Source organism: Lipophrys pholis, assembly GCF_963383615.2.
Source record: "Lipophrys pholis genome assembly, chromosome: 9".
In the NCBI taxonomy this organism is placed as follows: Eukaryota; Metazoa; Chordata; class Actinopteri; order Blenniiformes; family Blenniidae; genus Lipophrys; species Lipophrys pholis.
In genome coordinates, this window is record NC_137639.1 from 22367765 (window position 1) to 22395596 (window position 27832).

The 27832-nt window shown below is 44.3% G+C and overlaps 2 protein-coding genes across 3 annotated transcripts; both read right to left on the reverse strand.

The window, feature by feature from the left end:
• Window positions 1-7239: 7239 nt before the first annotated feature.
• ntd5 (ntl-dependent gene 5) lies at window positions 7240-18101 on the reverse strand. 2 transcript variants are annotated; one of them, XM_080470875.1, is made up of 9 exons: window positions 17974-18101; window positions 16569-16703; window positions 15989-16180; window positions 14552-14581; window positions 10997-11120; window positions 10450-10526; window positions 9419-9601; window positions 8483-8680; window positions 7240-7846 (listed from the first exon to the last, which is right to left on the reverse strand). In XM_080470875.1, exons 1-9 carry the CDS (start codon window positions 18041-18043, stop codon window positions 7764-7766), a joined length of 1092 nt encoding a protein of 363 aa, XP_080327001.1. In that variant the 5' UTR covers window positions 18044-18101; the 3' UTR covers window positions 7240-7763. The 2 variants fall into 2 exon arrangements, with proteins under 2 accessions (XP_080327001.1, XP_080327002.1); XM_080470876.1 differs by lacking the exon at window positions 14552-14581.
• Window positions 18102-18819: 718 nt separating this feature from the next.
• dbpb (D site albumin promoter binding protein b) lies at window positions 18820-27617 on the reverse strand. Its single transcript, XM_080471164.1, has 5 exons — window positions 26994-27617; window positions 26526-26811; window positions 25349-25819; window positions 22092-22345; window positions 18820-21274 (listed from the first exon to the last, which is right to left on the reverse strand). Exons 2-5 carry the CDS (start codon window positions 26713-26715, stop codon window positions 21059-21061), a joined length of 1131 nt encoding a protein of 376 aa, XP_080327290.1. The 5' UTR covers window positions 26716-26811; window positions 26994-27617; the 3' UTR covers window positions 18820-21058.
• Window positions 27618-27832: the final 215 nt, after the last annotated feature.

Here is a 27832-nt window from a genome sequence, read left to right on the forward strand (position 1 = left end):
TTTTTAGTTTCTTCTCAGTGCAAATGGCTGTGTGAATGCCGGAGGTGGCTGCAGTTCGCTTGGTAGAGTGGTCTGTCATGTCTCAAGTGGAAGGTTGCAGGTTTGATTCAAAAAGGCTGAAGGGTGGAAAAACTGGAGAGGTACTCGTGGCCTTAAATAAATGTTATTTTAACCCGTTAGGAGTTGCCTGCTGCAGTCTGCATGTACATATTTTATTCCAGATGCTCCTTCTAGTTGTTAATAGTTCAGAACCTCAGCTTTGAAAAAAGTCATTCATGAAAGTATGATGACGGGAGAAAGCAGCAACCAGTTGAGATGAACAAAGAATATCAATACGCTCTTGTAACTTTTATTTTTGGCCTTGAATCACAGGTACTGTAGATGAAGGCTAATGCGGCGTGTTCCATGTTCAGGGTTAACAAAAGCTCCTCCTTCGGTAAACACGAGTTCAACGAACTACCTTCAGTTAAGGCCAAAGATTTGGCTCAACGGTCAGCGCAGAGTTAAAGACAGAGAGAAGTCGCAGCTCTCCAAATGGTTTCACGTAAATCAGAAGTAACAAGTAACAGAAACGTCAGTAATTGAAACTATTTCATAGAAGTAATCAGTTACAAGCAGGTTATACTCATACATCATTCTTAACAGTGATTAAAGGTAGAATTCAGTTTGTAAAATAAGCACTGAACATCCATTTTTTCTTGCAGTTTTACTGCAGCATATAGTCCCCGGGTCTCAATGAACAGACCGAACAGCTCTTTTTCCATTTTCAGAGAATCTCCCTGGTTAACCTTTGCTCCTCGAAGCACGTTCCCTCCCACTGACCCTCACTAAAGGGAGTTTGCCAAACTAACAGACGATGGACCGCAGCGCAGGACTCTCGGCAGACCTCAGCTTCTCCAGCTGCACAGCAGCCGGCAAAGAAATAAGGAATGTGACGGCAAAGAGCACCTCAGTCAGGTCATTTGAGCGTTCCAGTATTTAATAACTTATCTGGAGCTTAGCTCTGTTAGGCTCCATGGCTTAAATGGAGCAGAAAATTGAGCGAGTGCAAAAAAACTGAGGAGTGCCTTACTAACTCAATTACTCTCTGGAGGCCGTCCAAGTGGTCAGCTTGAACACTCAAGATGACACGTATATTCTTTTTTTCCTTAAATACAACACATCCAGGTTATTTAAAGTTAATTGTGTTTGATTATAAACAATCAAGAAGAAATTCTAACAGTTGGATTAGTTAGAACTTATCATTTAAAAAGTGAAAATATTGAGATACAATGAAAAAGATCACATTCTTCATAATTTAATTCAAATAGTGAAACTGTCATACGTTTTACACCTGCTACATATAAATTGAAACATTTTAAGCCAAAACTTATTACAAAAAAGGCAATATCTCAAAATATATGCCATGAGATCAGATTTAACCAAAAGTCATAATGGCCACAATTAAGACGCAAAAGTATGACTGCAGAAATAACTTTTTTTTTAAAAAAGACTTAACTTTTCAATGATATTCTCAATCCGCACTAATGTAGTGTAACAAAACAACCGAGACAATGTCAGACAGTGTATAGTTGTGAAAATTTATTTGCAATAATTTAACATAATTCACATAAAAAAATCTGAATATAGTGTTCATGTAAGAATAACACAAAAACATTTGGTCAAAGTCTGACAGGATCTGGACTCGGTACAATAAAAATCAACAGCTGCAACAAAAATGAAAAGTGAGTATTCTTATTCACAATGTAAAAAAAAAGTGAAATCTGAGTGAAAATAAAATAAGTGCAAATGACTCACAGTGTCTCTGACAGTAAGAAAGATTATATCTTTCATATTAGATAGTGCAGAAGTGCAGCTTTTACAAATAGTACTCTTCATATATACAGCTAGAGCAGAGCTTGTTTGTTTTTTGACTAAATAAGCTGTTATACCTTTTGAGCACTTTAGGGTTTTATCAAAGGATTGCATGGGAACGCAACTTCATGGGCAATGTCCTCGCAATAAATAATATTTTGAACTCACATTAAAAAAAGATCATTTTCAAGCATGAGGCTTCCCTTCAATGTAAGCATTTGCTTCACACCGGAAAGCGAATTCAAAATCAGGTCTGCCATACACGCTGTACTTTTGGCCCATTAAATGGAATAGAAATAAAACACATTTATTTAAATAAATTACTATATAAACACTTAAATAAATATTGCAAGTGCTCCCTTCTTCGAGTGTTAATCAATGCGGAGGAAAGTTTATCCAGAGTTAGATACCGTACGATCAGCCAGCCCGACTAATTCCTTCTCACTGTCTTCACTCTGGGGTGTTACGTTTCCGCTTCAGACTCAGAGTTATCCAGAGTAGACACAGTGGAGCTGTACCATTCGGCACTTTCCTCCTCCGGCACGCTCGATCCCCCTCCTACGTCGCCCCGGCCGCCTCCCGTGTCTCTCCTCTCGTTCAACATCTCCATGGCTGCTTGGTGGTACGGGTGTTTGCGTTTGGTGTGCCGGCGAAGGGTGTTGCGCTCGGCAAAGCGTGTGTGGCAGAGTTGGCACTGGTAGGGCTTCTCTCCGGTGTGCACCCTCTGATGGCGCTGGAGCTCGCCCGCCTCCCTGAATCGCTTGGCGCAGATGGGGCACACAAAGTTCCTCTGGCCTGTGTGGATGTGCTTGTGTCTCTGTTGGAAGAAGTGATAGGTGTTTTTTTTTTTTTGTTTTTTTTTAAAGCTATATTTTTACATGGTTTCTTATAAGTGTTAAAATGGGTTGAGCATAGTGATGAGTACAAAATGAACTGAACTCCAGGGAGCATCAATTCAGTTCATTGTCGCCGGTTATAATCCACAGTCATTCATAAAGTCTTATTAAGTCCCTCTCAGATTTAAGTCCAAATGATCTGAATAACCCAAATCACCTCATTAAACCTCAGGACAGTGTTTACTTAATTTGTTGAACTTTGTGCAAAACCTCTACCTTCCCCTGCCCTTTGGCATATGTGGACTCTCACAATGTTATTCTGGATGAAGAGGAAGTAGATAATGAATTGGAGGAAAAACTGTACACAAGTGTGTCAGTGATTACTCTTTAAATTAATGTGAAATTCTGCTTTCGCCCAAGTGAAAATACCAAATATTTACAGATTCCTGCATCTCAGGAATAAACTCATCTGGAAAATCCTGCACTTTCTAAACTGATTAAACACGAAATATGCATGTATTTTCAGATGAATTGCATTTGCATCTCCAGGTTAAAGCATTTTATTTTCCTGTTTCATGTTTCAATTCAGCCAAAAAATAATCCTCTCTGGTCGGTGTAAAGCTAATCTGTAACATCTCTGTAAATGATTAGTTATTACTAATCTGTCCCATAAAGGGATGAATATAATTAACGTGTGCTGACCTGCAGATGGCTCGAACGTTTGAAGGCTTTGCCGCACTGCTGGCACACATGAGGCTTCTTCTGCGAGTGAGTGATGGCGTGGCGCTCAAGGTCGGAAAGGTAAAAGAAGACCCGAGGGCACAGCTGGCAGTACAAGACCCTGCGGGAGCCTAAAGTGTTGGGTGACGCTGCCGGAGAGAGGGGGTCGAGGGGGTCGAGGGGGTCGAGGGGGTCAAGGGGGTCGAGGGGGTCGAGGGGGTCGAGGGGGTCGAGGGGGTCGAGTTTATCGGAGAGGAGGGGTCCGATGGGAGGTGAAGGGGGAGCAGCTGTGTTGGAGAAGTAAAGATGGTCATCGAGAGGTAAATGTTCTGAGTGCGTGTCAGGGGGGTTGTATTTGGAGTCTGAGGCTGGTGACTGGGCCTCTGCTTCTGAGCTGAGCTGACCTAAGGGGTCACAGTTCACGGCAGCGGACTGCGTTTGCGGAGAGGATGCTGTTAAAGTTGATGGCTTGTTGTTTTCTTTTGAGACTTCTTCAGCGGGTATGGCTTCACTTCCGGGGTTTGACTCGGAGTAGCTGATCTGAGTTTGAGAGAAGGGCGCTGTGCCGTTCTGGCCGTCCTGCACAGAGAGATTGGGCGAAGGAACAACAAGGGACGTGAGAACAGAGCCAGAGTTTAAGGTACTCAGGCTGGACAGGATGACCGGGGCATTGTTGGGGCTCAGTCTGATGACTGGGTGGGACAGTGTGGGTAGAGATGTGCCGACCTGACCAGAGGACAAAGGAAGGGAGACCGGGGCTGAGGCCGCAGTTATCTGCGACAATTGACCCGTGGAAGGGTCGAGGACAGCAATGGGAGTGGAGGTAGACGTGGACTCGCCAGAGGAGGAAGGTATGGAGGAGAGGAGAAGGAACATGGGAGTGGAAGCGCCGGGTGAAGTCTGAGTTACTGAGAGGGGAAGCGAGAGACTGACCGGAGTTGGAGGAAGCTGAGAAGAGGATGAGGACGATGACAGGAGGAAGATCGGAGCATTGATTGAAGGGTTTGTGAGGATTTGAATGGGTTGGGTGGGCGCTGATACCCCCAAGGGAGGATTCAGGACAGTCTTAGCCTCCTGGTCAACAGCAACGCTCGGCTCCGCAGCCACTGAAGGATCTGGGTTCGATATCGTCCCCTCTGATGTGTTTGTCTGATCGACATCTAGCGGCGGTGAGTCTCTGGGAGAGGCTGGCGAGGTGTGAAAGTCACCAGAAGGTGCATTTAGTGCATTTGCTAAGCTTTGGCTGAGGTTAGTACCCGCTAACGTGGCCACATGTGATGACTCCACCCCTTCTATCTCTTTTGAAGTCGTCTGATCTGACTGAGGGTTCTGCGAAGTGGAAGGATTGACTTGTGGCACTTTGAGTCCATCTGGACTGAGAGTATACGGGATTCCCTGGTCGTCAATGAGAAGAAGGTTTTCAGTGTCGCAGTCTATTGAGGACAGAGAGGTAAGGACCGAGGTAGAAAAGAAAGAGGGTGACAATAGAGAGTCTTCAAACATGCTGTCCAGTCGGAACACAGAGGTGTCCTCATCCTCCTCTACGATATCTCTGTCCCCTTCTCCCTCGTACTCGTCTACTTCCATGATCAGCGAGCTCTCGCAGCCGGAATCATCCAGAAAACGTCCACACCTCCTCTCCCGACTCTCTCTTCTCTTGGGCAAACTCAAATCCAGCGGTTCTGTCTGCTCCTCCATTCCCATCTCCATAAATTGCTTGCATGAATTAAAGTCCACATTTTGCAAAATAATATTCTTTTTCCCAACTTCTCTTTCTGTAGTTTCTCCTTTAATCATCTGTTGGCCTAATATTTTAGCTGCATTAGATCTAGAAATAAAAGGAGTTTCTGAGTCATCGATGTGGACAATTTTGACGTCCAAAACATCCCTCTCTTTGCACACTGAATCCCCGCTCTGCCCCTCTGTCTCGTGGAATGATTCTGCTTTTGTCTTCTCCTCAGTCTTTTGATAAGTAACCTCCATGATCTTCTCTTCATTTTGAACAGCTGAAATGTGGATTTTACTTCCTTCTTTTTCTGTGATCACCGGTCCAGCTGAGAGCAAAAGGGGACCCCGAAACTGGGAGTGAGCAAAGTCTTTGGTCAGACTGATGGCAGCGTTTGTGATTGGCCCCTTGCACCGTGGGGGAACAACAATTTTGATTCTTATTGGTTGGCTGCGCAGAACAGGCACTCCAGTCTTGACTGTAATTGGCTGCCTGAGCCCACCAATCCCACATGTTTCCTGAGAGGCTGGCCTTGAACTCCCGCCCACCTCTGGCTTTTTCCCATTGATTGATAGAGCATCTTGCCCGATGGTCAGTGCTGCTTTGACAGGACATGGCTGGAGGTTACCTGGTACAGTACAGGGTGAGCTTTTGTCCTCTGGGTCCAAATAAACCTCTGTCTCTGGCCCTGATCCCTCTCCACACTGGCTGCCATTTTGGACATCCAGGCTGCCACTGGTCAGGACTGAAGCCAACTGAGAATCCATTTTGGGGCATACCTATTTATATATCTGTAAAATAAAGACAAAATTAAAAATTAAAAAATCAATCAATCAGAGTAGTAAATTTAGAAGGAAAGACAAAAAAATGTCAAGTGTATTTTACTCATCATAGCACATGAAGGGAGTGAGATAAATATCATGGGGTGACAGAAACAAAGTCTGGAGGATACTGGCATCAAGTTTTGTTCCAAAAAAAACAAAAACAAACACAACGAGTGATTTTGTGATTATAAAGAGCCCACATAGTGAGCAGACTGTTTCTTCAGGCCGGAATGTAAAGCGACTCATTCACCCTCTTCCTCAACAGCTGATCGTCCAGCCCACGCTGCTGGCTACATCTAGTATATAGCTCACGGATCATTATTATTTTTTTATTAATCGAGGGGTCGACACACACACACACACACACACACACACACACACAAACGCACCGGAGAGGCGTCCGGATGCTGCAAGCGGAATAACACATCCCATCACCTCCTTCTTCCCCTCCACATGCAACACACATGATCATAATAATAATAAAACGTCTCGATATTATTTCGCATCTGTTATTAATACCCCGTCGCTGATGTGCACGGACCAGCTTGTTGTTAAATGTTTATCAGGATAAAGCGAGCAGAAGTGCCCGTGGAGAGGACGCCATTACGCACAGTCCGAGGTCCGAAACGCCAATATCTGTAGTTGCGCGTGTGCGCATTGACAGCTCGGACCTGGGACCCCGCAGCGTCCCGACGCGTCCGCCACACGAGACAAACGTGGATATTTACACACACAGGCGCGGTGTGAAGCGGATCCTTCCCGTCGCACCGGAGCTTCCTCGGACCTACAGCCAGCCATTTTAAGAACCGAGGGTCCGAGACACCGAGAGCGCAGCCTTTAGGACTAAACTTTCCCCCCCGGCGCACGGCCAATGTCCGCAGCCCCGCTGCCAGAGCCGGCGGGAGACGCACCGGACGCGCTTTCGATACGTTTTAAAACTGTATTTGAAACTGTACTCCACCCATAGCCTCGCTGCATAGGGACTGGCTTACCCGAGCTGTGGATATTTCCGGAGGACCAAATATGACTGTGCAGTGTAAAGGGTGATGCTGCGAATGCTGAGGGAGGGAGGGGTCAAGGGGAGTTGCTATGGTGTCGCAGCCTACCGGGTCCGACCAGTGGCCATGTTCAGCCTATGAGTACTGTTGAACCTGCAGCCTGCAGTGGAAGGCTCCCTGCGCGCCTCCCGGCCCGTGGGGGGCGGGGGCGGTGGGGGGGGGGGGGGGGGGGTGGCAGGAGCAGGGCTGCAGAGGAGTCACACATGAGCCAGAGAGCAAACCAGTTTCCACATGATTTTATTTCAAATCACTCACATCATTTAAAACTTACAAGCCGTGAGACTTGATGCGTCAGGTTTAACAGAGGGCAGATCACACAGTGAGATATCACAGGGTCGTTATGAATTAGATTATTACATTTAATATAAGTGGTATAGCATGTGCTGATGCATTATACATGCATCCTCGCGGTGGCCTATGGTTTGCATCTACAGTTTCAAGCTGGGGGAGGATCAAAGTAATAAGTTGGAGGGGTTTTGCAACATTATGCCTGCAGTTTGGTTGCATGCAGGACAGAGACAAAAAAGCCATGTGGTGGGTTCAAACACACAAGGTCACAAGCAAAGACCAACAGCCCAGATGTTTCATCCACAAGAGCTGAAAGCATATATATATATATTTATGTCCGCGTGTAACAGATCATAATCACAGATGGTTAAAGTGAAGCTGCTGGGTGATGTAGGAAGCTGGAGTGTCTCAGGAAGTGTTCATGTTGTGGCGCTGTGTCACGAGTGTTGGGAGATCATCACTCCAAATCACCAGGCTCACATCCTTCGATTTCTGAGACCAGTCGGTGAGGGAAGAGTTTGTACTGCAGCCATGTGGGCTCTGAAAAGCAAGGAGATGGAGCATGAATATCACAACCGTCAGAGCCAGTCACTCAGTGCCAGATAGGAGTCATTACAGGGGTGCTAAACATACGGCCTGCAAGCCAAAATCAGCCTGCCAGAGAGTCGATTCCGGCCTGCGGGAAGTGAACATTTACACAGAAAACATCACCTTTGATTTCTCAGACAAAGACTGGGGAATTTAACTGTTTTAATAATAGTGGCAGATATAACACTATAACCTGAGACCGGAGTCAAGAGATCAGGAGGGAAAGTCCTTTACTTCTAGTTCGGTAGCATTAACAACACAGCTGTGAGGAGGAATTTGTAAAAACATGCAGGTGGCTGCAAAAATGGCATTTCTTGAGAAACTTCTAGTTTCTGCCAGCTTTGGCTTGAAGAGAATTACTGTGTCAGATATGATTTCAGATCTGTTGACAGATTAGCCAAATGAAGCACATGTGAAGTGATAAGAATTGTCTATTCTGGCTCTTTTACAAGTGTGTCCCGAGGAGCTGGGGGGGGCAGAGGGTCTTGCACAAGGACCCCCAGTGCATGTTTTTATATAGACTTAGATGGCGATGACCCTCCCCTGGGCTAGAGAGAGAGATGGCCCCAGTGGGTTGTGGTGTTTTACCAAGGTAGCATGCCGGCGGCTGCAGCTTTCCGTCGAAGCAGGCCTGGGTTGCAGTGAAGCTGCACTGCTTCCGAGCGTGTTTGCAGAAGAACGTCACATTTTCTCCGTGGAGAACCATCGCATCAGTAACATCAAATGGCCAGCGCTTCACTCCGCCAATCACCACGCGGCTTCGCTCGGCAGGGATGAGGCAGCGAGCTGCGAGAATGATCCACAAGGCATGAAAGTATGGTACACAGCAAACACACAATGCCGGGTTGATTCCTGCACATGTTTAAAATGATGTCACGCTTTTCTTGAGGAGGACGCTAAATATAAAATGACAAAAGTTATTGTATTCTCTCATGCATCATGTTTAAAGTTTTTAAAACGGCTGTTTTCAAAGTGTGACAGGACGGGTCAACAAGTTCTAACCTCATTGCGTCTCCCGATTGTCTCGTAGGTCTAAGTTTTAGATGATGTGTTCACATTGTGAAATCTCTCAGTCGATAGCCTTTAGGCTCAATAGGTTTTAAAAAAGCATCAATCTTTCTACATTAGTCTTTTGCTTTTCAGTTGAGATTGTAACTATTTTAATTTACTCCAAGGAGTCCAAGGAAACTTCTGTGGCTCAGGGCCTTGCTCAAGGGACCCACAGTGGTGACCCGACAAACTCAAGCTCGCTACTTCAACCAGTAGGCCACCACTGTCCTTTACACTTATGATACTGCACTAAAGCTGATTTTTTTTTTATCATTATTATTTATTCTGATTAAAATGAAACCACCCTGAAGATGTGCATCCTAATAAAACAAAAGAAGAAATATACTTATTTGTTTTTATCAGGATTACTTTTAAAACAAATTGAAGCTGCTCTGTGCCCCACTCTTGGAAAACCACTGTCTTCAAGTTATTTGTACATTTTGCTTCTGTTGGGACATTTGAATAGTAGGGCACCTCGACAGTGTGGTGACGGGGCGCTCCAGCTGCCGTTGGACAGGCAGGAGATCTTTTGCGCTCCGTCCAACAGGAAACTCTTCTTGCACAGATAGTGGATATCAAAACCAACTTCATATTCAGTCTTCTGGACGGCCACCACATAGCCCTGCTCCACTTCCTCGGGAGGCTGGCAGAACACCTCTGAGAGAGTAAAACAAGCAGATTATTCATATCATCAGTTCATTTTACTGAACGGGAGCTTTGATGATATTCAAAACGAGCAGGTAGATTGAGGTAGGATGTAGACGAGGTTAGGAAAGACAGAATGTAACCAGGAGTTTGGTTCTTCACATCATCAAGGCCTTTCGGTTGAAAGGATCCGGCAAATTAAAAATGCAAATCACATGATCAACTTTGGCTACCCCGGTAGGGTGAAGTCAGAACACAGACTTTCTCTTTCTTTTCAGTAGAGTTTTAACCATAAGCTCCTGATGAAATGTAGTTCTCTTCCTACTTTTATTAGTTTCTCTTCTCTCAGCACTTCACCAGCTCTTTATCATGGTTTTATACCTTGACATTGCAGCAGCAGCTCAGTATGTTTTGGAGTGACTCTAATCTTATCTTTAATGTGTTTCTTTTTTTATACAAAGCCAGGCTTAGTCATATTTCCCCCCCAGCATGGTGTAAGAATTCCAGGCCATGAAATTACAAGGTTAACCACAAGATGGCAGAAAAGCTCTGTGAGACAGGGGCAACAGCTCAGAAGCTGTTTGCCTGAAGCACAGTGAGCGTTTCTCTCTTCTCCTTTGATTCACTATGTCTTAAATATCTGCTCACACATTATTACATGTGCATTACAACATATGAAAAACAATTTCCAGGCCGCTGAAGAGCAGTTATTTGCCCTCTCTGTATATCTATCACTGGTTCATTTTTTCCAAACATCCTTCAGAAATGTAGAAAGTCGCATGGAAAGATAAGAGAGGATAACAGAAAAAAAGGCACGTTGACGTGCATGAAGGCCGGAGGAGACACTTCTGCAGACTTACTTTCACAGGTGGGGTGAGGATACTGCCAGGTCTGATTGTCCTGACAGAAATTCTCAGTGCTCCCCACTATTTGAGCCCTGCAAGAGAGAAAACATTAGAAAGAGTGAAGGAGGCAGATGGTAGTGTGACATGTACAGTACTGGCTGTTGAGGAGCTTCATCTCAATAAAAGTGCTGAAAAAAAGGTGTCAATGATTCCCTTTTTTTTCTTCTTCTTTTTTTTTTTTTACTGTCTCACTTTGAGAGTGTCTAAATGTTGTGCGCACAGTTCTGGCTGACACATCCACTCAGCCTCATCCTGTGAGATGAGTCAGTGTGTAAAGGGGAGTCAATACAAGATTAGACAGTAATGACCTGGTTAGCTCAATGGAGAAATCGTCAGCTGGGGGATCAAAATGAATTCCCTGCCATTCACACCTCTCCTGTATTCAAGCGTTCCCTTCACTCCCTCCCGCTTCTTCACACTCCATCTCCGTCCTCTCACTTCCTCCATCTCTTCCGCTGTACCATTTCAGTTTTTCAGCTCGGAGAATTAACCCCACACTCACCCGGACAGGCAGCTGTAGTGGATGGAGGTTCCTGCTGCAGCGTCGCCCTGGATGCTGAAGGTGGAGGTGACTTCTTCAGGCAGAGGGCAGGTCAGGGCAGCAGCAGGTCCAGCCGACTGAGCCTCTGTCATCAACAGAGGGAGGGAAGCAGTGAGTGCAAGGTAAGAGCTCAGTCACCTATCACAGAGATAATTAAAGTAAAAGCAGGAACACACGCTTTAAAACTGAGTGAATGCCGAGGAATAAACAGTCTTTTTGATCTGTGGAGTCTTTAAATAGCATGTGATGAAAGATCCCAGCTAATTTACTGACTCTTCAAAGAGAAAAATGCAATGAAGGTATTACTTCGCTTCTTGACTTTTTACCCAATCGGCATCAGGACATCTTTATCTTGCTTGTTTGCAAGCTGATCAAAATAAATGATGTCGCCTCGTTAGATGAGATGAAATGTAAAACACGTTGGCCATATTGTAACACAGTACCAGACAGTAAAAGCTTATTTATACTTAGCACTTTAAAAAACCAAGGGCCCTTGAGGAGGAGTGATGAAAAAGGTCTGTAACAAACCACACAAAACAACCTGATAATCGTGCAAAAACATATAGAGATACAAAACCTCAGCTACAACAATATCTATGCCTTTTTCATTTACTCCACATCTAATTCCAACACAAATAAATTAAATGCAAAGCACCAAAAACCTTGTAGTATCATCTCATCAACCAACTTGTGACATTTTGTCATTTCATGCTACAGACAGGCCCAATTTCAAATGGTTAAAATAGACCAGGTAAGTAGCACTTGTTTACTCAAAAGCCCCATGAAATAATGTCTAGATTATGTGTAATTTTCATACAAAAAAATGTTTAAACTTTTGTGACCCAGATCTGATTGATAATTTCAGCCCAGTCAATGGTGCTGAATGAGCGTTGAAGAGATCCAAGGCCAGCCCTGCTGATGGTGCAGATCAGACTTATATTATGCATTCCTGTTGAAGGCAGAATGGGCCAACATCTTCAGTGCAGGATGAGTCACTGAGCATTTGACACTGTTTTTCAGGAAAAGAAAATTCTAAGGGAATTTAAGATTAAAGTGATATTTATTTTTGACAATTATTTTTAACAGATGAAGAGATAAATAAGTAGTCCAGATATTAAAATTTTTATTTTTCATTAATTTGGAGATAATAAATAAAAAAAACAACCTGTATGTGCAGTGAAATATTTTTCATTTTTTGCCACTTCGACCTGCTCTTTGTCTCCATGTTCCTTCAATTACACTCCAAAAGGTTTTTGATTCTACTCTTCCCCACTGTTACTTTTACTTTTAATTGATACTGCAGAAGTTACAATTAAAAAAAAAAACTGTGACAATGTAACATGTGACACTATTGTGGTCTGTTATTCTTATCTGCTTATTTAAGTGCTTTTTTTTTTTCTTTTTTTTTGGATACTTAAAGGTACAGTCTGTAACTTTTAAGTAATGCCACTTGTTTGCTCTGGGTGGCCATAGCGTGTCACTGTTCCTCTGAGTTTCAACAGTTTTGTCATTTCTTTCCAAGAGCTACGGCACATATTTTTCTACTCCTCTGCCAATCTGCTACCACTTCTACTTCACTTCTTGGACTTCGTAGGAAGAGAGACAGAGGGACTCAATACACCATCTCGGGATTCGATGTGGTGGTACAAGACTGCTCACTCAGTGGTTAGCTTGTTAACTTTGGTTAATTCTTCTGCAGCATCATAATGATCTTTAGTTTGTTTACTGGGAGCAAAATGATATATACTATACTTATAATGAACTAATGTCGGCATTTTGAATTAAAACCATCTGCTTGTTGTGGAAGACGTCTGCTACTGACTCAAGCATATAAACGCATCCTGAACAATGCCCCTGTTGTGATACAAATGTGTGAAGTTTGTGAAGCACCGTAAAGGAAATGCAGCAAATTCAACCAAAGTTGAATTAACATGTTGTGTAATTCAGAAGTTATACCAGCTCAGCATATATCAACAGTGATTGAGCACATAGTTGATGAATGCAAGTGTGGTGAGAAAGGTGAACACAACAATCAATTAGATAAGAAAGTAAGTATCAGAAATTAAACAAAAAAACTAAAAACAGGAAAGAACCACCACATTGCTAAGCCATGTTACCTCACTTGACTTGTATTAACCAAGGTTTCTATTCAGTTTGCCCCCCTCAGAGGCGTTTCACCCAATGTGTTAGTCTATTTAAGTTGAAATAACCCTTCTTAGGTAATAATTCAGAGTTCGGTAAGCAGGTGAAACGACGCCCTACACCTCTCCAAGCTCATAGTTCCAACTGTGATTGTATAACACCTGGCACCGTGCATTCCTGGAAGTTTGAGAGCATCACGCTTGTGGAAATATAAATATCAAGAGTGGAGCTCAGAGAGAGGCTGAAGTGACCTGAGCTGCATCAAGCACAGGGTTTGGAAGCTGAACACAGCTTTGAAAGCCAGAGACAGCTCTTGCCTGAGGGCTATGTTAGGTATCTGAAACTAAGAAACGTTAATATAAAAATGTAAAGGGGCCTATGGGAGACGAAGAGTTGCAAGTCTGTTTGGCTGCGGATGAGAGCCCGAAGCCGAGTTCTGTTTTCACATACCGCCCTTCTCCTGCCTCGTACTGCTGCCGCCCACACAAGCTGCGGCACCACACTGCTACGAAGCAGGTATATCAAACTCATCTTTTTAAAACTGTGAAACGCAGATTTTGAATGAGATACATCAGGAAATAAAAAACAAATCTGCGCGAGACCAAACACGTAGAGGTCCAGCCCGGCTCCATGTAAGCCCTTTTCTGTTTTTTGCTCTGGTTTGTCACACACAGAATTACAGAGAGAGATATCCACACTCCACAAACCAAACAGCCTGGAGCTGCACGCTTGTCCTTGGCTCCCATGCATTGTAGAGAAAGACCTTATCAGAGGTCTCAGATGGAAGAGGATGAGAGGAGAAAGAGATGAGAGGAAAAGAGGATGAGAAGAGAGAGAGAGCAGAGGAGAAGAGAACGGGGAACAGAAAGGCCTGGAGCAGCGTGAGCAAGAGCTCTCTGACTCTCCTGACTGTGATCTGTCGCCCACACACACACACACACACGCACACACACACACACACACACACACACACACACACACACACACACACACTCACTCACTCACTCACACACACACACACACACACACACACACACACACACACACACACACACACACACACACACACACACACACACACACACACACATGTGCAATCCACTCCCCCATACACATCTAATGTATACAGAAACAAAATCTATCGCTATGTTTCTTGGTAAACACACACACACACACACACACACACACACACACATACAGAGCAGACTCACATTCACACTCTCTCACACTGTGTGCATGCAGCACCGTGCCACTTTGACAGTGATCTGCCACCCACTGCCTCTCAACAGGCATGAAGGAGCTCCACTCACACTCTCACACACATGCAGAGGACACACAATACAAACACTCTCACACATTCAAAAACCCACCTACCTTCTGCCTGTCTCTCAGAAGGAGGATACTCTACAACAGAGCAGAGAATTGTATCCTTATTTCACATCTTTGAATAGATAAGAAATCTCCAGGGTGAGACAGGGCCCCAGCTGGGTGGAGGATTTCTAAGAAAGCATTTATTAGAGTAGCTGCAGGTGTGTGATTAACGCGGCGGGCCTGGGAGCTTTAAAGCTGAATTACATTGTTATCACCAGGGTTGACAGGCTGACTTCAGCAGAACATATTAGCAGGTGCAGCACATTGATGAGAAGTGTCCCGAAAATAAGAAGCATTGATGGCTTCATCTCAGGTTGTGCTGTGCAGCCTCACAGCCAGCAGCAGTGGCAGAAAGGACGCACTGTGGCAGAATAAATGCTTTTGGATGAACCTACTCAAATTCCACACTTGCATTTTGATATTTAAAGGCACAAACAATGATGGATGATGCAGTTATTTGAATTCTGGTACAGTGGAACAGTGCGGTTCAAGCTGTGTATGTGTGTTCATATATATATGTGTGTGTGTGTTGCATTTTGCACAAAAAATTTCTTTGGTTTTGTTTTTTCAAAGTAAGTTTTACTCTCCATTTGTTTATTCCTTCTAAAAGTAATGGGGGGGGGGGGGGGGGTCTTTGACCCTCGGACTTGTTCTGTTGCGCCCCCTGAAGACCTCTGGCAGGCTTGCTCCATACTTTGAAAACTACTTCTGCATCCCCTGTGTATTTACTTGACAGAAGTTTATATTTTTTATAAGTATTACAATACTTTGAGACGATTAAGTCTTCTCTGACCTGAGATCATAGCTGCGGTCGGAAATAATGTATAATATATTTCTTGGTTTATTATGTTTTTATCTTTATTGCAGTGGATTGTATGTCTAAGTTGAAGAAACAAAAAAGTACAAATGCTCTACATTTGAAGTCTTTCCTCAGGTAACTCAAAGCAGCACAAATACTTTTATTCCAAACGTCACAAACAAATGACAAACACGGTGACCAAAAATAATTTGAAGAAAGCTGGAGAATGTGCACACATATCATCTACATGCACACACATCCAGCTTCCATCCCCTCTTTCAACTTGTCAATAGTTCAGCAGTAAAATCTTCAGACAGCCACTCCGAACAAGTGAAGCTCTGGTTGCCATGGCGACATTGAAAATAGGTCCCAGTTGTGCAATGTCTAAGTCGACACAGTCACAGAGGGGTTTCATTCCTGAATCTCTCTCTCTCTCTCTCTCTCTCTCTCTCTCTCTCAGACTAACACACAAAGAGCTGTACTTCCTCCTCGGCCATCACAAACCTACATATTTTCATTCAATAGGAGGAGGTATAAATATCTCAGCATCACCTCAGATGGTCAAGGCCTATGGTCTGAACTCCTCGTCATAAAGGAGCTTTGACAGAAAGGAACATGAAACCTTTTGTACTCGAACACACCTGTGCAGATGGGTTCATCTCCACTCCACTGTCGGTCACCCTGACAACGGCGAATGGTGACATCCAGCCCACTGGGCAACTTGAATCCCGGCTTGCAGCGCACTTCCAGCAGGGCCGAAAAGGAGTGAGTGGGAGAGAGGAGGCGAGCTTCTGAGTTTTCACTGGGGGGTAGAGGCCAGGGACAAGTGCGACCTGGGGAGAAAAGAGAGAAAAAACAAAAGTCAGGGAACAAAACAAGTTTATAGCTGGAGCTGGATTGTTGCAGCATAAGACAAATGAACTAGTGAACACTTCAAAGAGGCACTAATGAGGTTGTATAACCTAACTGGATCCATGCAACTAGCACATTTTTTAGAGCGCACAAACATAATAAAGAGCTGGCATTGGGTGCTTTTCGAGATTTTCTTTGCATGATCAAGGCTTTTTGTTGTTTTTTTTTCTCCAGGAAAACACACACAGATGTGTATTGGCACAGCTGCACACACACACACACACACACACACGCAAATACTTTTAATGGCTGAGCTCACGGTGCTGTTCACAGTGACAACCAAGAGTACACATGCATATAAATAGTTACCTGGAGCCACACAGCTGAGGCCACACTGGCCGTCACAGAGACACTGGCGTTTGCTGCCACAGTCTTTGTCGGTTTTGCAGGGCCGAGGACACGTCCTCCTCCTCTCCTCTCCCAGAAGTCTCTCCGGACAGGACCCTGTTGTGATACCCACACACCGTCACACCAGTTCAGTCATTGTGCCTTTGTTTACTTTGATTCCATTAATGGTCCCTCGTAAAAAAAACAAAAAAAAAAACCTTCTACAGGATTTTGTTTGCCAATTCTTTTTTCTTTCAGGTTGAAGGGGAGTAAATGTAGTGTGGGTGGCCCAAGAAACATTTGCCACCCACGTTGCCCGATTATTTACTATTTAAATGATGGGCTTTGTAACTTTTTGCCATTCGGCTATCAATCTGGTTTTCTATTGGAGAGTGATCACGTTTACTTTGGACTTACTCAAGAGACAAACTTTATCTCAAATCTTGGTCGTGTTTGACCAGAAAAGGTCCACATGATCCCTCCAATACCCAGAGCTTATACGCTTCATTTCCTCGACCGCTCCCACACAGCATTAAATGAAATCATTCACTTACTGTTGGTTGCACACTACACTAAGACACCACCAACATCCAGAACATTTCACTGGGAGAGGGGAGAAAAAGAGGGGAGACCGTCCGGACTCCCCATTTTTCAATCATCAGAATGAAAACATGTGTGCTACTGTATTCACTCGGCCCGCAACACGTGCAACCACAAACATGCATGTGCTGCACTTATGCAAACATGATCATTCCAGGACAGTTTGGAGACATGGTGTACAGTACATATTGCACAACAAGTACTTATTTTATTAAATAATTCACAATTATCATGAAATATGGACCAGCATATTGGAAGATCTTAAATCACTCAGGGTCAATGATCGTCCAATACAGGTAGCAAACTAATAGTTTGTAGCAGCTGGCGAAATACATGCACAACATTTGAACTATTTACACAAAACCAGATCCAACTGTGGCGATACAAGAAGATCAATTACTTCATATGCAGTAATACATTAAATAAGTAGGATACTAGCAATCCAGAGTACAGTTTCAAATCCAACGTGAACATTATTGCTTCTTCGTGAGTGTTTAAAAAGAGTGCATAAGAAATCTCATGCAAGATTCTCACAACACAGCACATCCTCAACCTCGTCTCTATGTATTCAAATGATTATGTGGAACATGTTTCTATTATGTGATCATGAATAACGCATGTCTCTCCATGTACATTAATAGCACACCCACAAACTATGTCTGCATAAGCAACTGTACTGTAATCCAAAAGAAAGACAAAGTATGATGACAGAAGGGGACGTCTATCAATATTTGACCATGCACACTGAAATGGGTGCTGTCCCAGGTGCGAGTGATGGAGGTCTTACCTGTGTCCTGCAGGGTCACCGTTCCAGCCAGAGCCCACAGGGAGAAGAGCAGCAGCAGTGCACAGTCCATGTTCAAGCTAGGCCTCAGATGATATGAGCGAGGGACATGCACCGAGGCAGCATTTTTAAGGAAGGGGGGAACAAAGGGTGGGAGAGGTGGAGCGGGTAGAGTGGAGGAAGGGGAGGGGGGGGGGGGATTCAGAGAGGGGTGGGTGCGAGGGGGGTTCAACAGAAAGGGGGTACAGCCAAGGAGCAAACATCTGGTTTGTGTTGACGAGGAGAGAGAGAGAAAAGTGAGCAAAATTCCAGCCTGAAGGACCTTTCACCCATTTCTGTTGAGACAGCAGATAAACGAGATGACATCTACAGGACTGCTGCCCACACACATAATATACAAAGAGAAGTGAACGAGCGGTGTTGCATTTAGCCAACTGTGGGCTTTTGCTTGAAATGTACAACAAAATAGACTTGTATTTTAACAAAACACCTGAAGTGCTTTGAAGAATGAATAATTTTTCTGGGCATTTTCATTAAAGAAATACCTAAATATTCCTCGAATGTCAAAAGGAAGCGCCACTAGTTTTGCCCGACAAGTACACTTATCTGAACTCTTTGCCTATTAAAGGAATGTACAAAATGTGAGCAAACAGGGAGGATATCAAAACAAACAGCCAGGGAACATTTCACCATCGGGCCTTGAGTAGATAATAAAGTCTAGCTGAAAATGGAATCTTCATTGCCTGGTTCCCCCCCCTCCAAACTGAGTTTTAACTCAAGGTGAAGCTTGTGAAATGCATGTGAAAGAAGAGGAAACAGGAAGAACAAACAGCTGAGCAGAACAGACGTAGTGAATGAGAACAATCATTTATTGGTGTATTTGGGAAATTTCAACTACATCCAAATCACCAGCCCCGACGGGCGGGCTGGGCACCGTGGACACTACTGATGCAGCAGGGCAGTTGATCAGTTACGAGTCACTAGAAGATTTATCAACCACATCTGTGAAGATATAAGAGACTAAATCCTGTTGGGAGAGCAAACGATCACTGAATGAGGTGACAAAGGCAGAAATAAACCAACAAGGAGATCAGTAGTGTGCATAGTCCGTACACGGCTTGGAAACGGAGGAGGTCATCATGATAGGTAAAAATAAGTCTGCATGAACAACACGCTCACGTTTTGTAGCCACACTTTGTAAAATCCATGGTCAAAAGAACCAACGGTGGCGACAAGTGTCCGTAGCAGAAGTGAGTAATGTTGATCGGCTGGAGATGTGAAAGGAGACGTAGCAGAGACTGAGGGTTTGCTCCATTTGAATAGTCTTTCTGAGGAACACTGGAGATCAAAGATGTTTCAAGGTGCAACAGATCTTGTTCATCCAAAGAAAGAAAAACATTCAATAATATAGAAGAACAACAATAAGAGGGATAATCATCATAATCATAACAATAATAATAGTTGTAATGATAACTATTCATCATGGTCATTAAGGGGATTAAAAGCACACTCTATTACTAGTCATCCCTTCCCCAGGAACAGAACGTCTACCATGCCCCTGTGTAGGTGCTGTGGGTACACAGAGAAACTCATAGATACAGTCAAAAGTAAGGAGCAATACCAGGAGTAAACAGTAAGGAAGGAACCGTATTGAAAAAAAAAAAAAAAAAAAGCACTAAATAGAAACAAGCTCTGAGGATCGACGTAGGAAATTTTGGCTTTTAGTTCTCCCAGAAATCTGAGAAATTAACAAAATTCCACTCAATGGGGGCACTCAGCCCATCTCCTGGAATACATAAAACACACAAAATAGCATAGGCTTTTTTTTCCAATATACATAACAGTTTCCCCCCCACCCCCGTGTTAATGCTGATTAAAGTGAGTTCATAAAGTACAGCAAAGTAACCATGTGCGTTTTACTGGGTAGACTGATTACTAGTTTAGAATACGTTACAACACTGCGATTCAACGTACCGCTGGAGGTACGAGAGTGTCGCGAGGACAAACTATTATAGGAAGAGTTTGTACGGAACTGTGAGGAGACCTGCTCTAAGTGGGGGCAGACAGAAATAGAGACACTGGATGTAGAAACACAGGAAAGATCGAAAGAGGAGCAGAGGAACCCGGCGCATCACAACAGCCTTCGACATGACCGGGTGAAAACACCCAACGCCAGAGGAGACTGGGAGCACTCCACTGGGAGATATAAAGCATTGGGCTACAGACCACTTTCCCATAATTTAACTGAACTACAAAGAGCTAATATTGTTGTGGGACTGAGGAGAATAAAAGAGGATGAATTTGTTCTGTTCAATAGGAACACACGAGGCTGGTGAAAACGAGTGTGGAGGAGAAATGGTGGCTTGTATACACGTGTTTCCTCATGTCTCTCATTCTGTCTCTCTTGGAGCGTGCCCATTCCCAGTGAGTAAAACATGACAGGAAAAGAAAAGGAGAAAAGAAAAAGAAGTGCTTGAGTAAAATCCACAAAATATCAAACTATACCATTTTAAGATAATTTGCTCTCTATATTACAAATGTTACATGTGTCCTCAACCCTGCTGCTGCATTCTGACTATAATAATCCAGAGAAGAAAAATACCCATCGATGGCTGACAACCTGTTAAAACATCTCCTGACTCGTCTAGAATATAAAGTTATTAACTGTAGCTTTCCCGTCTCTATTTCCCAGACATGTAGAAAATATACAAAATTATTCTTCAAATTTGCTCCCCCTCTAATTTTTTTTCTGAAGTATTATAAAAATATACAATTCTCCGATAACAAAACTCTTAAAAGTCACATCTGTCCTCTGTTAAATTATTCTCTCCGTCCATCAACTTTTAAGAGCTGAAACCTCAACAAAAGACACCTGAGCATCGATACACAAACCTTCTCCTTGTCTTATACATTCATCATCATAATCATCATCATCATCATTATCATCTGACTCATCATCATCATCATCATCATCATCATCGTCGTCGTCTTCTTCACCCCTTTCTGTCCAGCAAAGCCGACCCTGAAATTCAGTCTTTAATTGAATCCAGCTTAAATTCCATTTTCCTGATTTGTCAGCGAGGGTTCATCACTGGTCGGCCAAGCGGTTCTCGTATTTACTAAGGATGTTGCGACACCGGCCCAGTTCCTTCCTCATCTCAGCCACTTCTTGTCGCAGGGCGGCGTTCTCTCGCTCCAGGTAGGCGGCGCGCACAGTTATCTGGTTTTCCTTGAGACGGCGTGCGTCTCGGGAACGCTTTGCGGCTTCATTGTTTTTATACCTCCTGGTCCAATACTTCTCGTCCTGGAAGGGAGCAAAGACAGGGCAGGGGTTAACAGGTGATCTCTGGGTCTGCGCCATGATTTTCATTAGCTGTCATTATCCTCGCCATCATATGAAAAACACTTGAAGAGAAAGACTCAATGAATCCTCAGACACTTTTCTTAAGAAGTGAGCACAGCTATTATCAGGCCAAACTCCTTGCCTAGTACTGGTCAGTGTGGGTGTTCAGCCATGAATGAGCGTGGGACATGTTTTGGGTTGTTTTTTTTTTCCTCGGTTTGGTCAGAGAACCGACTAAATGTCTGACAGCAAATATATTACGGAAGCAACCTGCATGTGTCACAGCCCACAGTGGATAAAAACACAAGTTCAACTGATGTTCTTCTATTTATTTAGACACTTCTATACTTCACTCACCTTACATGAGTAAAGCTAAATATGATTTACTTTTAGGTTTCTCATTTAATGGAGTACTATTTAGTTTTTTGTGCGCTGAGAGAGGTTACCAGTTGGTGTCACATTATACATCCAAGTATCACAGCCAAAATCGATCAACAGGAAATATTATGACAAACTCTGACTGTTTTTGCACCTTTAAGCTTCCCCAAATGTTTTGTTACTCTTAGTTTTCTTTGTCATTTAGTGTTATAACTATTCCTTTTTTTCAGCGTTTGGCTAGATGTTATTCTGAAAACAGTCATTTATTATATGTTCATTGTACTCTTGATAGGTGTCTGCAAACTACCTGAACATTTCTCACAGTATTTTCCCCTGATCCTCAGCATCCAAACACACCGGCCACATTTCAACCTCCCTGGTGTTGCAGTGGGAGACTCACCTTCATGTTGTCAGGCACCAGGACCTTCCGGGCCTTCTTGATCATTGGCTGTGGTTTGAGCTCCTCCTCGCTGAAGGAATGCCTCCGGGGGTCGAAGTTCGGCTGGTTTTCGGGGTTGGACATTTCCGGCGAATCCATGTCGAACATCCCCATCCCGTCCGACCCGCTGCCCGTGGGCGTCAGCAGAGGCGGACAGGAGGACGAAGAGGACGAGGAAGGCGATTCACAGGAGTCGTTCATACTTGTTTGACTCCCTGGAACGAAAGAGAGGAGAAACCTGCATGAGAGGGAGCACTTCGGCCTGAACGGTTATGGACGTCAGATTCATGCAGAGGACATGAGGCCATCAGGAGACCAAAACAAACACATGCAGCATGATGAAATGACCACCAGATGGAAGCAGAGAGCTGCTGTCTTAGCGTTGTAAACAACAAACAACACCACTCTGCCATTAACTGATTCACAAGACTTCATTTTCTGAGGTAGCTGCAATGCAAAATGAAATGTTTTTATGGTCAGGGTGGAGGTTAAACCATACTATAGGAAATAAATATATGAAAAATACAATTGTCTGGGAGAACCCACACATGATAAATGTTTACCATTCACTTTTAGAGGTACTACAGAGTAACACTGAGTGTCAAAAGAATAGAAATTAAATACTGTAAAATAGTGATAACAAATGGAAAATATGATGTATAATTAACTGAACAGTCATATATAGATATACATTGTCACTAGTCACAGCATGATAATAAAATATTTCCATTAAATCTTCAACTCTGCTCGAGAATTAAACTTCATAAAAGTCTTATTGTAAGTGGGGGCTGGGAGTCCCCTAAAAAGGCCTACAGTGTAAACCAGTCCTCTGACAAACCAAACCACAGCTAAAACCTTTCACTTCATTCAATACACCACATTGTTCACTTTTCAAAGATAAAACTGAGATATTGTTTGAAGGCCAAAGCCAAAATCCATAATCAGTGCCAACAGCAAATTCTAAAAGTGGAAATGTTATGTACCCTTATTTCCCCCCCTGTAAACCAGTTTCTTTAAGTGGGGCCAGTATAGGGCTATACCTCTCCCTACCCCCTTCAGGGCCCAATGCACCTTACTCAAATGACTGTTCTTCCCTATAGGAGCACACAGGCTTCTCTTCAGTTTCTATATCTCCACACAAAACAGCTGTCAATGATCCTCCCTGTCTGTCATAAATATGGCCAGATCACTGGAGCAACAAATATGGAGACATCCGCACGAAGGTGAGTTAAGTTATTAGTAAAGAGACCATATCAACATCAGACATAACAGATGGCTCCAGAACAAAAGAGCTGCTTAACGGAGCACTCGTGGGTGACAGACGACACAAACTGAGCAAAGAAGTAGTTCTTAAAGTTCACTGAGCTGGGAATTATTGTAAAATAGAGTACATTAAAACACTACAACCCAATTAAATAATGTCACTAAAACACAATCACAAGGGTGCGAGAAAAACACAATCCACCCTCTCTGATATATGCTGCCACTTGCAATAGTTTTATCTGTGGATCTTTATCACATATACAAAGTCATGCCATGAGCTATGATTACGTTCTAACCAGGTAACAGGAGGGCAGAGTTTCACACTGTGTTCACTCATGGTGTTCCCATGTCTTGTGCAGGTAATGCCCCCATGACACAGTAAAACAAACGATGAGTGGGTTGTTGTTGTTTTTCTCGCTGACAACTGGATGAAATTAGCTTTCCCCACATGGCACATATGTCAGTGAGCGTTTGTTACGGATCCTGCAATCCACAAGCTGCCAGACTGCTTTAATCCGACGGCAAGAACGCAGAGTTGCAAAGGAGATTTGGTGGGTTTTTGTTCATGCGTTTCCAAACTGAAATACCGGGAAGCTTTCGTTTTTTGGAAGTAATGGTGTAATATGTGACCAAACTCTTTTCAGCACAATAAGAGAGCCCGAAGCGGCTGCTGAATCGTATTGAGGGGCTCTGATTTAAATATGTATGACAAAGCCTTTTGAATAACTTTATGATTCTGCAGATTGAAGCGGAGCGTCTCTGTAGAATCAGCCTTGGTGAGAATAAAAACAACCTTTTGTTGTCAAGCATTATCTTTTTGTTCTCATATTTCTTAAAACAACTTTATATCAGAAGATGTAGTCTTTACCATGGACTCTAAACATAAAATCAGTTTGTGGACAAACACTAACCAACTAAAATGAAGGCAAGGCTTCAATCAATATTTAGTACATGTGGAATTCTCTGGATATCAATGCCGTTGCTGTCATTCCCTGGCAATCAACCGTAGAGTTTGAAGTCCAGCAGCCCAGGGGAAACTCTTCCTGTTGCTGTGCGTGTCCCTCCCCTTGTGGACTCCTCCCACACGTCGGCTGGCCCTGCCTCTAGTTCTCTCACTCCAGTACTCCCTGCCTCTGCACGTGTCGGGGCGCGTGCACATGGCTGTGGCGTGTGAAGCAGGGAGAGATTTAAAGACACGCAACCACAAACACTCCACAGGCCTCTCTCTCTCTCTCTCTCTCTCTCTCTCTCTCCCTCTCTCCCAGCACTGTTCTGACCCTGCTGCACATTAATTATTGGCCAGCAGTGAATGCTGATTGAGTTGTACACTGCAGCATGTAGTCCACATGCCGGACTACACTAAAAAAGCCTTGTCAGTGCCATATAGTTGACTCATCATACTCCACGGGACTCCTTTATTTACTGTGCTCCTCACTGTTAAACTCACCCACCACTCTGAGCCTTTTCTTTCCACTTCCACCCGTTCCCTCATTCACCTTTTAACTTGCCACAAGATACACAGCACATTTTGTGGTTAAGCCACAAGGACTGAACCCTGTGTTTTCTCTTTCAAGTTGACTTTGTACTTGGAGCCATGTGACTCTATCCCATGCCTTCAGTTTGACCCCACAGGAGGGAAAAATGCTTGGTCACCATAGTATTTGTTATAAACTCCCAAGGAGAGTCGAAGCGCTGAATCATGAGCCGGTGGGAACATTGTAGACACACCACTTATCCCCGCCTGCATCTCCACCATCACTAAACTGTGGGTTCCACTGATGTTACATTGGTGGCAGAGGACACTTTGTCTGTTTCATCTTGTCAGCCTTGCAGAGCACTCCTCTGTGGCTGCTGCTTGTGAGGCAATATGGACAAACTCAGAATAATGGCCTGGCACAGTTCATTTTCAGTCTCTACTCCCTCAGCAACACAACAGCCAATGTTGATTAACTCACCATGTAGACAGTCGTTTCCTCCGGTGAGATTCTGAGGCTGAGCCACCTCCAAACCAATGAGAGACGGAGAGGAAGAGGAGGAGGAGGGAGACGATGATGCCGACGATCCAGGTGGGGATGAGGGTGGTAGGCACTGGGAACTCTGGTTGGGCACAGCTGACTGGGGGCTCTGTGAGGGGATCTGGGCTGAACTGGAGCTGTTATTGTTATGCATGCTGCCCATTCCATTTTCGGTCAGAAACTCCTCCAAGTCCATGTACTGAAGCTGGAAGAGGCCCCCGTCTGCAGGCAGGGTGCGATCCCACAGGAGAGGTCCTAGGAACTGGTTGAAATTTCCACTTCCATTGCCGCCACCGCCACCGCCACCTCCTCCACAGCCATTATTGCTATTACTGCTTGCTATTCCACTGCCATTCCTCATGGGGCAGACTCCCAAAGAGTCTTCATCAAGGTCCAGTCTGTCTTTGTCTCCTGGGGTGAAAAGAGCAGGATTATTAAAACCAGATGGTGATGATGAACAATAACTCCGGTGTGCCATTGACGAGTTTTGCCACACGGCAGATGTCAACATCTGCTTGAGCCGCAGGATATGGAGTGGCAGGTGTATCAATAAAACCAAGGATCTCCATTCCTTACTGTGCTTCTTGCACTCACACAAAAACTCATAAGCACAGATGGACCAGATGGTAGCTGAGAACTGCAGCCTTAAAGAGCCCAAATCAATTTGTTGTCATTGCATAGACATAAGCCCCTGAACAAATCTCACAATAGCTGGGGATGGGTTTGACAGAGAAAGCAGGCGGGACGCATGCTTTCATTGGTTTAGCAGGGAGGCTAAACCAAAACAAGTCATCACCCAGTGTAATCTGGGTCCTAATTTAAAGTCGCAGCAGAGATTATAATCCAGGTGAGTCCTCACCAGGGTCATGGAAAAGCCATGTGCACCGAGCGTGACAGTGCACGAGACATTGGTGTGAAATGTGGCAAGTCACAATGTAGTGAACGCAATGCTTTTCATGCAAATTCAACTCACTGCTACAGTAGCAGTGAGTTGAACAATGTGATATGAATTAGTAATCCTTGACTAGGCTCAAGACACAAAGTCTACAGAGCAGAAAATTCACTTCCACCAACATTTCAAGTTACCACTGATTCGCCGAATGAGAAAGTTCCTTACCTTTCACTTCACATGTGTTTTTTAAACGCTGGTCTCCCTTCATGGGGTGCTGCAGGAGGGACTTCAGACCTGCCATGGAGTTGTGGTGTCCTCCTGTTAGGGAGCCTGCGGGCTGATTGCAACTTCCAAACTGTGGGCTAGCCCCAGCTGGGAGGTCAGGGGTTGGAAGCTGGGAGAGCTGCCTGGACATCCTGGACCAGACGGGGTCTCAGAAAAACACCTGGAGCACTTGAAGGGGCGAGGCGAGCTGGCCGGAGTACCTACCAATGGGACAAGTACTGGATGACTGTTTGTGCAGGAGGGGTGGGGGTGAGGAGCAGAAAGAGAAAGCGAGTTAAAATAACAAGTATCCATGCGGAATACAGAATGTCATGTATTCAGATTATAGTGTAACTACAGTAGCAATGACGCAGTTATTCAACTTTTAAACTTTAACAAATACAAGATGAATGCAAACTTTGTTTTTACCTTGGACTTGTAGTTTTTTTTTCTGCAGAGTTCCTTATTTCCCGACAAAAATATTCTCATCGAAGTATTCCATTGCAATTGAGTTTCTAATGTTCAGTGGATCGAGCTGTTATTCTCCACGGAGCAGTGTGGGAGGGACAGTCAGACCATCCGAGGAGGAACACTTTCCATACCAGAAAAAAAAAGAAGGAAAAAAAACCAGAAACACGCAAAGGCGAGAAACTGACAATAGAAAAGCGCTTACAGCAAGCGGAATGTCTCAATTAAAACTTGCAGAATAATATCCCGACTTGGTGGCGCAGAGATCCCCGAAGAAACACCTCCTGTCAAAACAAAGCCACCGTAGGGAAAAACAAACTGTGTGAATAAAAACACACACGCAAACACGCAGAGCAGAGCGCAGTGGCTGTGTTGGTCAGATGACAAGTTGTATTGCTGTTCTCTCCTGTGCTGTCGCGCTCTGCTGTCCGTCAGGAGGAGGAGGAGGAGGAGGAGAAGGAGGAGGAGGAGGCGGGGGGCGCTTCCTCTGTCTGTACTTTTTTTGTATCCGGTGGATGCGAGTCACGGGCACGGGTCTGTTTGGGCCGCGTCCTCCAGTCCTCTCTCGCTCGCGCCCTCAGCTGGAACGGACACGGGCAGTTCACGTGACGTCACACCCCGCGGAACAAACGAGCAGCAGTGCGAGGGGTGGCTGTGCATGTGTGTGTGCGGCGGCGGAGGAGCTTGGGGGTGGGGCCAGCCTTAAGCAGATCTTCCTATTCTTGGTTATTATTTATGAGACACACCTACCCTCGTGCCACACCTCGAGGGGAGCAGGCTGTTTGTGTGTGACAGGTACA